General features: G+C 45.3%; 1 protein-coding gene across 1 annotated transcript in view; it reads right to left on the bottom strand.

The window, feature by feature from the left end:
- Nucleotides 1–1,484: 1,484 nt before the first annotated feature.
- LOC146813305 (olfactory receptor 5G9-like) overlaps nucleotides 1,485–12,110 on the bottom strand; it is a 134,094-nt gene continuing 123,468 nt past the window's right edge. The window contains exon 3 of the mRNA XM_085615370.1: nucleotides 1,485–2,453. Within this exon, the coding sequence (XP_085471496.1) occupies nucleotides 1,485–2,453 (969 nt within the window). The remainder of the gene's footprint in view (nucleotides 2,454–12,110) is intronic.

Here is a 12,110-nt window from a genome sequence, read left to right as displayed (position 1 = left end):
GGGTTCAGTGCATGGAGTGTTTGGTTGATATGCAGAAGCTAGGGTGAGGCAGAGGCTGATAGAACTAGGAAATGGGTTAGGTTCTGAGGCATTCCCAGGTTTACGATTTCTCACAAATCTGGGAATGAGTCAGGTTCCATGGGTGTTGTGTGGGAACACTCATGCAACAACCATGACCGCCACTTTCACACAGTTTTTTTTTTTAGTTTATTTATAAGGCCATACATTGGTTTTATGTGGCCTTATAAATATGCCATGGCACATGTTTCCACTGGAACGTCTAAAAAGTAATGTTCCGGCAGCCCAAAAGTGCCAACCAAACCTTTCAACATAGAGTGGGCAAAGACTTAATTTCTATTCACCTTCAGGTGCAGCTGCACCCAATGAGGTGCTGGAAGATGAACAAGCTAACAGTGGTTCTACTCTGTTGTGTGGTTCAATGGTTTATGTTAAATCATGTAACCCCATCTGAAAGTAATAGGCTAAAGCTATGGGGACAGTGTTTGGATTTTGGAAACCCATTCTGAATATAATTACACTGAAATTTGGGGATTATCAGCTTCAAACGATAAGGCAGGTCTTCACATCCCGGGAGCAGCTTATCCCAAGGGTGGTATATCAATTAATTATTTAATCTGTACAGAAATTTCTAGACATGAGGATCGTTTTCCAGCTGTAAACATAAAGCAGTTGCTACGACAACTCAGCCTGTAAAAAGCCCTCTCCCAACAATGAGAGTCGTTCACCCCTCCGACAGCGGGTACTGTTTCCCATGCACTCTGTGCTATCCTTCATATCCAGCAAGCTATACCCCACTAAGGGAGTCTACTTCTCCCTCCTTGAACTCTGTAGCCACTCACTCTTGTACCCCTGAGTCATCCATCACTAAGAGAGCCAAGCAGGTTTAGACCTGAGCATGTGAGCTACCACTAGTGAACTTGTGTTCTCTACCCATTCCATATCCAGTAACTGAACCTCTTCCTGAACCTGCAAGCTTTATCCATTCCAAAGCCTTCAGGCTCTACTTAGCTTTACTGTTGTGAATCCTACTCATTTCATATATTTTTTCAACACTTTCTGAGCATGAACTAAATATATTAGAGCCAAAGCACACTACCTTTTCTGAGTCTGTGAGCTCCACCAGTGTCATACCCTTTGATTCTGATTTCCATTCCTGAGCCTGTGAGCTACATCTATTAGCAAGCCACTGAGCCTCTTCCATTTCTGAGTGTGTGAGCCGTTAATTGTTGAGCCTGGTTTCTACTCTTTAATTCATGTAGTAGAAGCTGGTGTCATCCATATAGAGAAGTTCTTTTTATGCATTCCAGGGTCACCTATTTTCCCAAATCCTTCAACATTGTGTAATAAAATTTTGTAACAAATGTTCACTAAACGTCATTTGAGTCCACTATGATTGGGACAAGCTGGTCACGGAAAGCAATAAAATGAATTGACGACTGAATTTCACAACAAAGTATACAACTTTATCCAGGATTGCCTATGAAATTGGTGTCCTTCCTACTAGCTTGTTTTAGTGCCTTTTTTACTTCCTTATTTCTAAGAGTGTATATGACAGGATTCAGCATTGGAATTAGAGCCGCATAAAGCAAGGAGAATATCTTCTCTTGCCCTTTGGTGTATACTGAGGTGGGCTTGAGATAGGCACCAAACGCAGTCCCAAAGAAGAGGAGGAGCGCGGTGAGGTGAGCGGAGCACGTTGAGAAGGCTTGACGCCTTCCAGCAGCTGAGCGTATTGCCAGGATGGCGAAAATAATGAAGACATAGGAAGTTAAAGTAATGATTGAGGAAGTGACCCCTAAACCAAACCCGATTGTGAAGGTGGCGATGACAATGCTAGTGATGTCACTGCAGATAAGCTGTATGAGGACAGGTACATCACAGAAAAAATGATCAAGATTCTGATGTCCACAGAAAGACATGCTGGATAGCAGGAGAGGGTGAGGCATTGCGTCCAGTATTCCTATGGTCCAAGAGATAGCTGCCAGCTGAGCACACACTTTTCTGCTCATGACTGTGGCGTATCTCAAGGGGTTGCATATGGCAACGTATCGGTCATATCCCATGGCTATGAGCAGCATTATCTCTGTACTCACAAAAAACAGGAGAAAGTACATCTGGGTGAAGCAAGAAGCTGAAGAGATAAACTTCTCATCTGTCAAGTGGATGGCAATGGCTTTAGGGAGAGTGACAGAGGTGGAACAGATGTCTAGGAAGGACATGTGGAGCAGGAAATAGTACATAGGCTTGTGTAGGTGAGGGCTGAGACAAATGATGAAGAAAACTATAAAATTCCCCAACACGGAACTGAGGTAAATGAGAAGAAGCAGAAGGGCGATGGGTGCCTGCAAGACTGGATTGTCCGAAAACCCAAGCAAGATGAATCCTGTTACCGAAAAGTTATTTCCAACTTCCATGTCTTCTCCATTGTTTATCTGTGGGAGAAAAAAGTAGCATTGATAAGAAATGGAAAAATCATCTCACAACTATGACCAAATAAAATGACATCTCTGGCAATTTTCCGGATGTTTAGGTTTACATTCCTGCGCCGCACAAATAGCATTGTTGCTTTTGGACAGTTCCACCGTTTAAACATAAAAATAAATAAAACTACTCAGTTTTTTATTTATTTCTGATCTTTCGCAAATAGTATTTTTCGAATGGAAATAGCCTTAACCACGCAACATGAACTACAAGTGGCTAAACCACGCAAGTTCTACCACGCACGTCTAAACCAAGCATATGTCTTCACCACGCATATGTGTGGTTTAGATAGTTGTGGTTGTTAGAAGTCTAGACTCTGAGTCGTGGGTGTTTCAGATTGGACAGAGGGTCGGAGGTGACTTCCTGCCCGTTGAGGATCTGCTTGATGAGTGTGATTTTTCTATTTGGGAGTTTGGGATCAGGGAACTTTTTAGGGTTTTAGGGGTGTTTTTTATGTGTGGTGTCAAGCTTTTAGGGCTCAGGGCAGGGGGGGTCGGGTTAATTTAAAGGCTGCGGTGATGGATTTAGGCCTCAGGGTGGGGGGGCTTTGGTGTTTTTTAGGTGTGGGGGCCAAGGATTTAGGGCTCAGGGCAGGGGGTTCAGTAGATTTTCAAGGCTTGGGGCTGGGTTTTAGGGTTCAGGGCACAGGGGTGCTGGGGTGCTTTTACAGCTGGGGTCGGCTTTGTTTTTAGGACTGTTTTTAGTAGTCAGGGTAGGCAGCTGGCCTGTATTTAGGGCTGACGTCAGGGTACAACTTGGAGCAGGTGGCTGGGATTCACGATTCAGGGTGTAAGGGCAGAACCTTGACCATGCAACTTATTCCATTGCAGCTAAATCTGTTGTAAAGGCATGCGTGGTAAAGGCATGCGTGGTTAAGATGCAGTCGCGATTGGGGATTACGGGGTTCCACAATACAACCATTTTTCAATGATCTTGTCACTACACTCTTCTGCATCAGCTACATCTACTCAGGAACCAGGTATACTTGACCACCACTGTCTTGGTCTTCAGTGCTTCTGACATACACTTAACTTCATTCCACCAGTTTGTCCCCAGTGTCACTGACTCTGGCTTTTGGGTAGTAATTAGAATTGTAGAATAATTCATATGCTCAGTATTCAATGGTCATTTTGATTCTACATATACAATACTTCAGAAAGTGGCCAACATTGTTGCTTTATAGGAGGAGGTTTAGTATTGTGGTACTCACAAGAGCTGGTGCATGAAATTTTGGAATGCACACCATGAACAGACATACGTTAAATTGTACCACATCTTCCAACCTGGCAAACCTGCTTGACTCATAAAGGTCTTTGCGAATCATCACGCTTTTCAACATTACGTGCCTGAGCACTGCTACTCCGTACATGAATGGTAAAATAAGGGTGTTTTGTAAAAATATTTTGGTTCCTAGGGTCCACTATCAATATTTGGGAATGTTTTTGGGAAGTGAAGACTCCCACAGCACGGTAAGTGTAAAAGTGTCTTTAATTCAGAGTTGTAAAGGGGATCACGTCCTTCACCTCCTACTCCTGTGACTTCTGGAACCAACTGCCAGTCAGCACTGTTGGCTAGAACCCAGGGAGAGGAAAACTAGAATGCAGAACTCCAGACAAATGAATACCATCTGAGAACATACAGGTAAGTACAAATACACCTGATCACAAACATCTTTTATACAATACCTCATCTTCCCCTTCCTAAAGAATTAACAACAAACCTACTGATATTATCTCCTAAATGTTTGTTTCTTATACATGTAAAAAGGAATCCTAAAATCTTACAGGCATTGAGACATTGCTAGTAGAACTATCACTGTAATCATGCAACCTTTGATCAACTTGAAAGTATGAAGAAGATTGAATATCAGAAATAACACTGCAGTAGTCATCAAAATGAACACGTATCTTGCTAAAAGTGTGGCTCTGAGATATCCTTTGTCAAGAATTCTGTCACTTGTGAATTAGTGGTGGTAGTCATATTCTCATATGGCCTTCAATCCACCACAAAGCTCCATATTGAGCACTCACATTAATATTAGAGTTTCTATTTTTTCAGAATGCAACTAGGTTGTGCCTGAATGGAATTTCCCTCTTTCTATGTGCAGTATGCATACAAAAAGGAATTACTGAGGAGAAATAACAATATGTCTCCTCGTTACACAGAGTTCAGGGAGGCACACCATTTTGGTGCAATCGCAGGTTTACAGACATTTATAAATCCGGGATTGTGTCAGAAAACATGTGTTAGATTTGTGGGAATGCCCCCACTACATCCATGGAATGCCTCCCTGCTACAAGGAAACACAAGGCAGCATAATGCATAGCTTTGCTTTACTTTGGATTTACTAAACCAGCAGGGTCAGGCAAGGTGGATTTGCGTGGCTTAGTAAATATCAGTTAAGGACCTCCATTGCCTTGCATAGCCCCGCGTAACACAAGGACAATGCAAGCCCCTGTAAAATCTGCCCCAATTGTATAAGAGTCTCACTTACCATGGGTTAGTCTGAGAGTAAACAAGTTTGGCAGGAAGCTATCCACTTACTTACGTGTGAATCTATGGATCGCCAGTAAAATTAATGCTTAAGATTCTTATATGTTCAATCAACACAAGAGGTCCCTCAGAAGCAGGCTTTATTAAACTTTTACAAAATGATACAGGTGGAACACATACCTCATTATGCATCATTATTCAGTTGGAATGGGTAAATACCATGTCAATGAATACCAATAGCAATACCAATAAATGCAATGTCAACTAATGCCATCACATGGCCCCACACAACTATGCTCATACAGACGGTAACAATATCAATGTATGCCATAATTCATGTACGAATGACAATGTTGTTACCACAAAAAGCGATGTCAATGTACATCATAATCTAGAAATGCATAAGTATGTTAATATCAGTAAAAACAATATCATTGTATGCTATTACTACTGTACACAAACTATTTAGAATGTTGATGAAAATGACACCAGCGACTGCCAAAATATTTTCAGGAGTTCCAGTGAACTCACACCATTGCTGTCGGATTTACCCAAGGTTACCTCCCCATCAAATCCGAATTTCAGAGATACGTGGTCAGACAGACACTGTGACCCACGCCTATCGAATAACAGGCCACAGGTGGGGTCTCTTAATCCAAAGACAAACGCACTCTGAGCTAAAACCCTGATCAATCACACAGGTAGATAGTTACATCACAAACTGGTCCACAGCAATTGGCCCAAATAAAACACATTTGGCCAAAAGCTTGTGTTCCCCATAAATACCACAAAGCTAGATACCACACGCAGATAGAAATACTCAGCCAATCAGGACATGACATTCACACATCACGTAGTGATCACGCATTTCTCATCCCGCACATCTGGACACATACACACTGGTCCACTCTAGCTCCTCACGAGGTTGAGAGCCATCCTTATCAGATGCCCAAACTTGTTAAGTTATGACTGAGATGCTTTTTAAGAATGCAGGTATTGTTTTATTGTACCTCACAAGATGTATATAAAACCAGCCAAAACTTTGTACACTGTGAGACTTTCCTCAGACACATTCTGTCAAGACTCTCCTGGCTACTGCGTTTAAGTAAACCAACTTGTTCCTGTTTTGCCAAACGCCTCTTGTCTTTTCATTTCTTTATGGTAAAATCATATCCGAGCAACATTTTGGCAAGCCAGCTAGGAGAGATTGGTTTATTGAGTTTGACTTCTGCCGAAGGACAAGGACCCCTGCTCAAATTGATTTATCTGCGCAAACAAAGACCGGTGAGCAGATTAGACTTGGGCATGAAATTCCGTTCTGGTCGCGGAGTTTGCTGAGTTTTTCCCACTCTGTCCTCTGTATAGTGCACAGAGTTATTCAGAGATAAGTTTTTTCCTCTCTCAAGCTCCCCAACGTTAAGTTGCTGAGTGAGGAAAATCTTTTCCAGACCACCTCCCACTAAGATTTCCCAAAATGGGCAGTCGCAGATGGCCACTACCGCTCACATTGAGAAACCTTCTGTCCGTGTTGAGTGTTGAGGAAGCTACCACTCGAGTAGAACATATACTCAAGCGACAGAAAGAAGAAGTGCCTTCTTGCGCTGCACATGGTGCCGTTTGCACTGATTTCTCAGCACGGAACAAACACCCGGTCCTAAAAATCAGCACAAATGATGCAACCTAACACACTCTGCTGCTTGCAGAACTCTTTGGTCACTTCACGGAGTTCTGTGTAGTGGAGCTCTACGAACTCCCCCTGGGCCAAAAGCAGATGCCATAATTGGTTAGAAGTTCTGCTAAGTCCACGGGGTGGAGGTCTGTCCGGAGGCAGCTGTTACAGGGTAAGAGACTACATCTGCTACCAGTGGATGGCGTATGGCAAACTAGGACAAGCGTAGATGATTTTGACTTTTTCCCTAGTCAGCACACTAGACAGGGCAAAGGTGAATACAGCTGTTTTGGAACCACTGTGGGGGATACAGGGTACACCTCATCCCTGTCTGGCAGTAAGGGGTCGCTTGGACCTTTGGGCATAGATCAGATGTACGCTTTGTGTGTTAGTAGGGGATCGCTTGGATCTTTGTGCGTAATACAAAGGCACGTACGTATGGGCCCTGAGTGTTATATAGGGCTACCACCTTGATCTTATTTTTTAGTCAATTTGATTTTCTTAGGGACTATCTGTTTCACAACAGGCAGTGTCTAAAAGAAGTGAAAGGTGTTCTTTTTTACATTTGGGCATTAGGTACTCAGTACGCACTATCCCTGGGTGTGATATATGGTGTAGTTCGGACATTAAGAAAAATGTGGACCTCGGTGAGTAAGGTATAGCTTGTGTCTGGCCACAGAGGGCCTATAATTGTCAAATTACTCCTTTTTCTCTGCATAAATCATTGCTAATCGTTTGTCCTCCGAGCCAATAGTGACAGCCTATCAGGCTCACTTAGCTCTGCGTGCTAAGCCGAGCATCCTCTCTCCTCAGGTTGTATGCGCTAGGAGGGGGCTACATTTTGGACAAAAAGAATATTTTTTTCTGTCAACCTTTCTCTCTTAGTCTCTTTTAGTTTGTTCTTTTTTATGGATTTACTGATATTGTGGTGCTGTTATATTTTGCAACATGCTGCATGTCTAAATGCTATGTTATGTTAAGTGAGTCTATACTTATATACTTATATATAATACCCAATATTTCTGGACCAGAATTTAATGTATGCTAGTTTACTGCTACAAACAACTCATACTGCTCTGAACTAATAATTGTATTCTGTTACAGGTTGTTACTATTTAATTTCCATTTGTCTATTGTTTAGTATTAAATGTCCTTTGCAATGCAATGAATTTTTATAGAGCTCGTAACCAGTAGATATTTCAATACCTCCCCATATACACTGTTCCCTAAAACTAGAGTAGAATTTGTAATCATTTAAAGAATATCGAGAAAATCCAAATTTGTAAACTCCTTCAAACCAGTTCCCAAATTAATTATGGAAATTCCACTCGATCATATGCAAGCGAGGTTTCTCACCCAGGCCTGGAGGTTAGAGAGACCCTGCCACGAGTGGCATGACCTCACCAAAGCACAAACCTTCCCCTGGCCTGAGGGGGGAACATTCAATATCAACATCATAGAACACACCAAAGCTTACATCCAGGGCTGACATTGGGGCCAAGAGAGAGATATAAAATTGGCCCTGCTAAACCTATGGGCCGAACTCAGGGTGGCCGCTAAACGCAAAGCATGTAACCCCAAAACTAGCAATACCAAGACAGAAAGCTCCTGATCCTTTGACAGCAAGAACAAAAGCACAGGGAGGGGCCCGCCAGCACAGAAAGAAGACAGGGAGGGCACCTCGGGGACCCCGCGGGTGCTTAAAGACACGGTCCCCCTACTGATAGTACAGGACCACCCTAATGAAGGCCCCTTGGTCATGATATCTGTAAATGAGACGCCATAGTACTTTCTAGTGGATACAGGAGCAGCCCCTATGTCCAATACCACTTCCACAGTACAGGGAATCCTGGGTTACATGGCCATGGTACACCTCATAGAATCTCTTGAACTAGAACTAGGGGGAAACAAGCTCAGGGGACAATTGCTATACTGCCTTTCCTCCCTGACCAATATATTAGGGGGGATGTGTTGTCCAAACTTAGGATGTCCATCGAGTTTGCTGAGGATGAAACCGCAGCCTGTTACTCCCGCAGAGCCTCCCGCTAGAAGACGAACCGGCAACCTCCTCCTCGTCCTGGAAATGCCAGTCAGGGCGGTCCCGGACCATCGAGCCCATGCCAAAGGGTTAGTCCTGGATCATATGGGGAACCTCTTAGATCTATGTAAACTAGCTCAGCAGGAGCAACCTCTGACCCTGCTCACAGGCAGGTCGCTCCTCACGCTGCTGCACGGCTCTGCCTGCCTTTGCCTGCATTGTCTCAGCTTAACTTGTATTATTCCTCTGTACCTAGCTTGCTCTTCTTGCCTAAACTTGCTTTATTTCTCTGTGCCCATACTTGTTTTTCGTGCCTAATCTTGTTTGCCTTCCTGTGCCCATACTCGTTTTTCGTGCCTAATCTTGTTTGCCTTCCTGTGCCCATACTCGTTTTACGTGCCTAATCTTGCTTGCCTTCCTGTGCCCATACTTGTTTTTCGTGCCTAATCCTGTTTGCCTTCCTGTGCCCATACTTGATTTTCGTGCCTAAACTTGTTTGCCTTCCTGTGCCTTATACTTGTTTTTCGTGCCTAATCTTGTTCTTCTTCCTGTGCCCAGTTCTCCAGCAACACCCCGCCGTGCCTCACCCATTTCTGCCGCCACTGCGTCCATGTGACCCTTCCCCCCTGCACTCCCATTTGCCGCCCGCTCCCGCCTCCCAGCTGCTCCTCCCTCCCACATCCCCTCATATGGAGGCCGCGCAGCGGACGAGCGCAGCAGATGCACCGCTGACATGCCGAAGGCGTGCCTAAGGCAAGCCCATCAGTGCCCGTCCGTGCCTGGACCACGCCCAGCACCAGGACCCCTGGCCCCCGCAAACGCCACAACACCCTACTCTGCTACGGCTCCAGCACCCTCCATGCACTCAACGCTGGACGATCACGCAGCTGCTGCCTGGCCGCCCCGATGCGCACCCAAGGACCCTTCTCCTGCTGGAACTGCAGTTTTACCAGCATCCGGCCCGCCAACCCACCTACCAAAGAACCCAACCACCTCAGATGCATTCTTCTCAACACCTGCTCCGCCCGCAAACACGCCGTTGAACTCTGAGACCTACTCGACTCAACCTCCCCAGACGTCACCTTCCTGACCTGGCTGAACCCCTCCTCGGCACCCGACATCGTCATAGCCATACCGGAAAGCTACAAGATCACCCGCAAGGACCGCACCAACTGAATAGGAGGAGGAATCGCCATCGTCCACAGGAACACTCTCAAAATCTCAACAAGCACCGATGACACCCTCAGCACCGCCAAACACCTGCACTTCCAGATCCACACTGACCCCAACACCACCCTCCGAGGAACCCTCGTCTACAGACCCCCCGGACCCCAACCACAGTTCAGCGACTCCATCGCCGACTTCGTCAGCACACACACCCTCGCCTCCACAGACTACATCATCCTCATGGACTTGAACTTCCACCTCGAGAAAAACAACGACTCCAACTCTTCCACCCTGATCGACAACCTTGTCAACCTCGGACTCAGACAACTCGTCACAACACCCACCCACTCCGCCGGCCACACGCTTGACCCCATCTTCTCAGCAAGCTCTTGCGTCGTCTTCAACCACACCACCGAACTCCACTGGACCAACCACCGTTGCATCAACTTCACCTTCCGAAAACCCACCACACACCACCGCCGGGCTCGTCAATACACGGAGGGCAGCGTTGACCACAATGGCAGCAATATCCTCAAAACTCCTGAAAAATCCAGTCACATAACCCCTGTCAATAGGAAAATCCATTTAATTCATATGTGACGTCATCAGCAGTGCATTGCGGGCGCGCGAGTTATAGTTAGCTGAACTAACTATAACAGGGGAATTTCTATGGTTTTGTACGAGTGAAAAGTCCAGCTAACTATTACGCCCCTGAAACCTATGGTTTTTTCAGTGAATTTCTAAGGTTTTTTAAATGCTAATTCCTAGCTATAACGTGCCTGAAACCTATGTTTTTTTCAGTGAATTTCAAAGGTTTTTTAAATGCTAATTTCTAGCTATGCCTACAGAGATAGGACATGTGAAGAAAGAAGGAAAAACGCACAGAAAGAAAAAAAAGAAATGCAGAAAGAAGCAACAGAAGTCCTCAAAGACGAAGAAAAGTGCAGGAAGAAGTATAACGTGCAGAAAGAACAAACAGTAGAGCAGAAACAAGCCTTGTTGCAAAATCATCCTGTACCCTCAACTTTTTCAGACGGATACTGGTGGTAACTGAGTCTGACTAACCAGTCCTAGAACCAGTGCTATGTTAAAAGACACTCAGAATACAGTGAAAACACCTACATACACTAGGGCACACTATGTGTTGGGGTCCCCCTGTGATTAGCATGACCTCCTCTGTAAGCCCCTAGTATATAATAGGGCAGGGGATTAAAACTACCTCTTAAAACGCACCACAGGGCGTGTTTGAACACGTCACCTCATGCCCCGTCCCCTCCCTTCCCCACTGTGTAAACACGCCCTGTAGCCGTTTTAAGTTGGGAGATTAAGTCCCCTTGAATCCTGAGGGTCCCTAGGGTCCAACTAGACCACTAGGTACCTCCAGTATGCACCACAGAGCTGCGTTGCAGAGAGGTGTAAAAAGGGGTGTGGCCCCAGAACACCTGTCTGCAACGCAGCTCCCTGGCGCATACTGGAGATACCTGTTGGGCTAGTTGGCCCTCAGGGACCCTCAGTATTGAAGGGGAATTAATTCCTCAACTGGCCAGGGGGCGCGTTTGCAGAGTGCTGCAAGGAGGGGGCGTGGCCTCCGGCGCGATGCCGGTCTTTTATTTATTTATTTTTAAGAAGGAGGGCTGTGTGGCCCCCTTTCTTTTTCTAATTTATTAGCCCTGGGGACCCCATCCCCCAGGGCCAGCACCCTAATTTTTTTTGTTGAAAAAAATTAATTTGGCCCTCCCAAGGCCTTAATCGGCCCCGGGGACCCCAACCCCCAGGTCATGGCCTTTTTTAAATTTTTTTATTCTTTAGGAGGGGGGCTGTGTTGCCCCCCTCCTCAGGCCACTTATGGCCCGGGGACCCCATCCCCCGGGGCCGGCCTTTGTTTTTTATTTTAAAAAAAACTATATATATTTATAGAAACACCTAGGACATGCTGGACAAACCGTATGTACCTATCACCATGACGATTTGCGTGATATTCATTAAAAGGCGACTATGCATACAATGAATCCACGTAGAATGTATTCACACCGCTAGTGAAGCTCTGACATGTCTGACACCCTACCGTGCCTAATCCCGGCGCCCCCGCTGGTGGGTACTCTCCAAGTAGACACCCTTGTCGTTTATTTATACAAACATGGGTAGCTATTGACGGGCACATTTAATACACATGCACACCAAGCCATTCAAAGGGGATTTGACAAAAATTCGACCAAACTATGCAAGAAACCCCCTCACGGT

Source organism: Triturus cristatus, chromosome 7 (genome assembly GCF_964204655.1).
Source record: "Triturus cristatus chromosome 7, aTriCri1.1, whole genome shotgun sequence".
NCBI lineage: Eukaryota > Metazoa > Chordata > Amphibia > Caudata > Salamandridae > Triturus > Triturus cristatus.
This window is presented reverse-complemented; position numbering and strand designations above follow the sequence as displayed.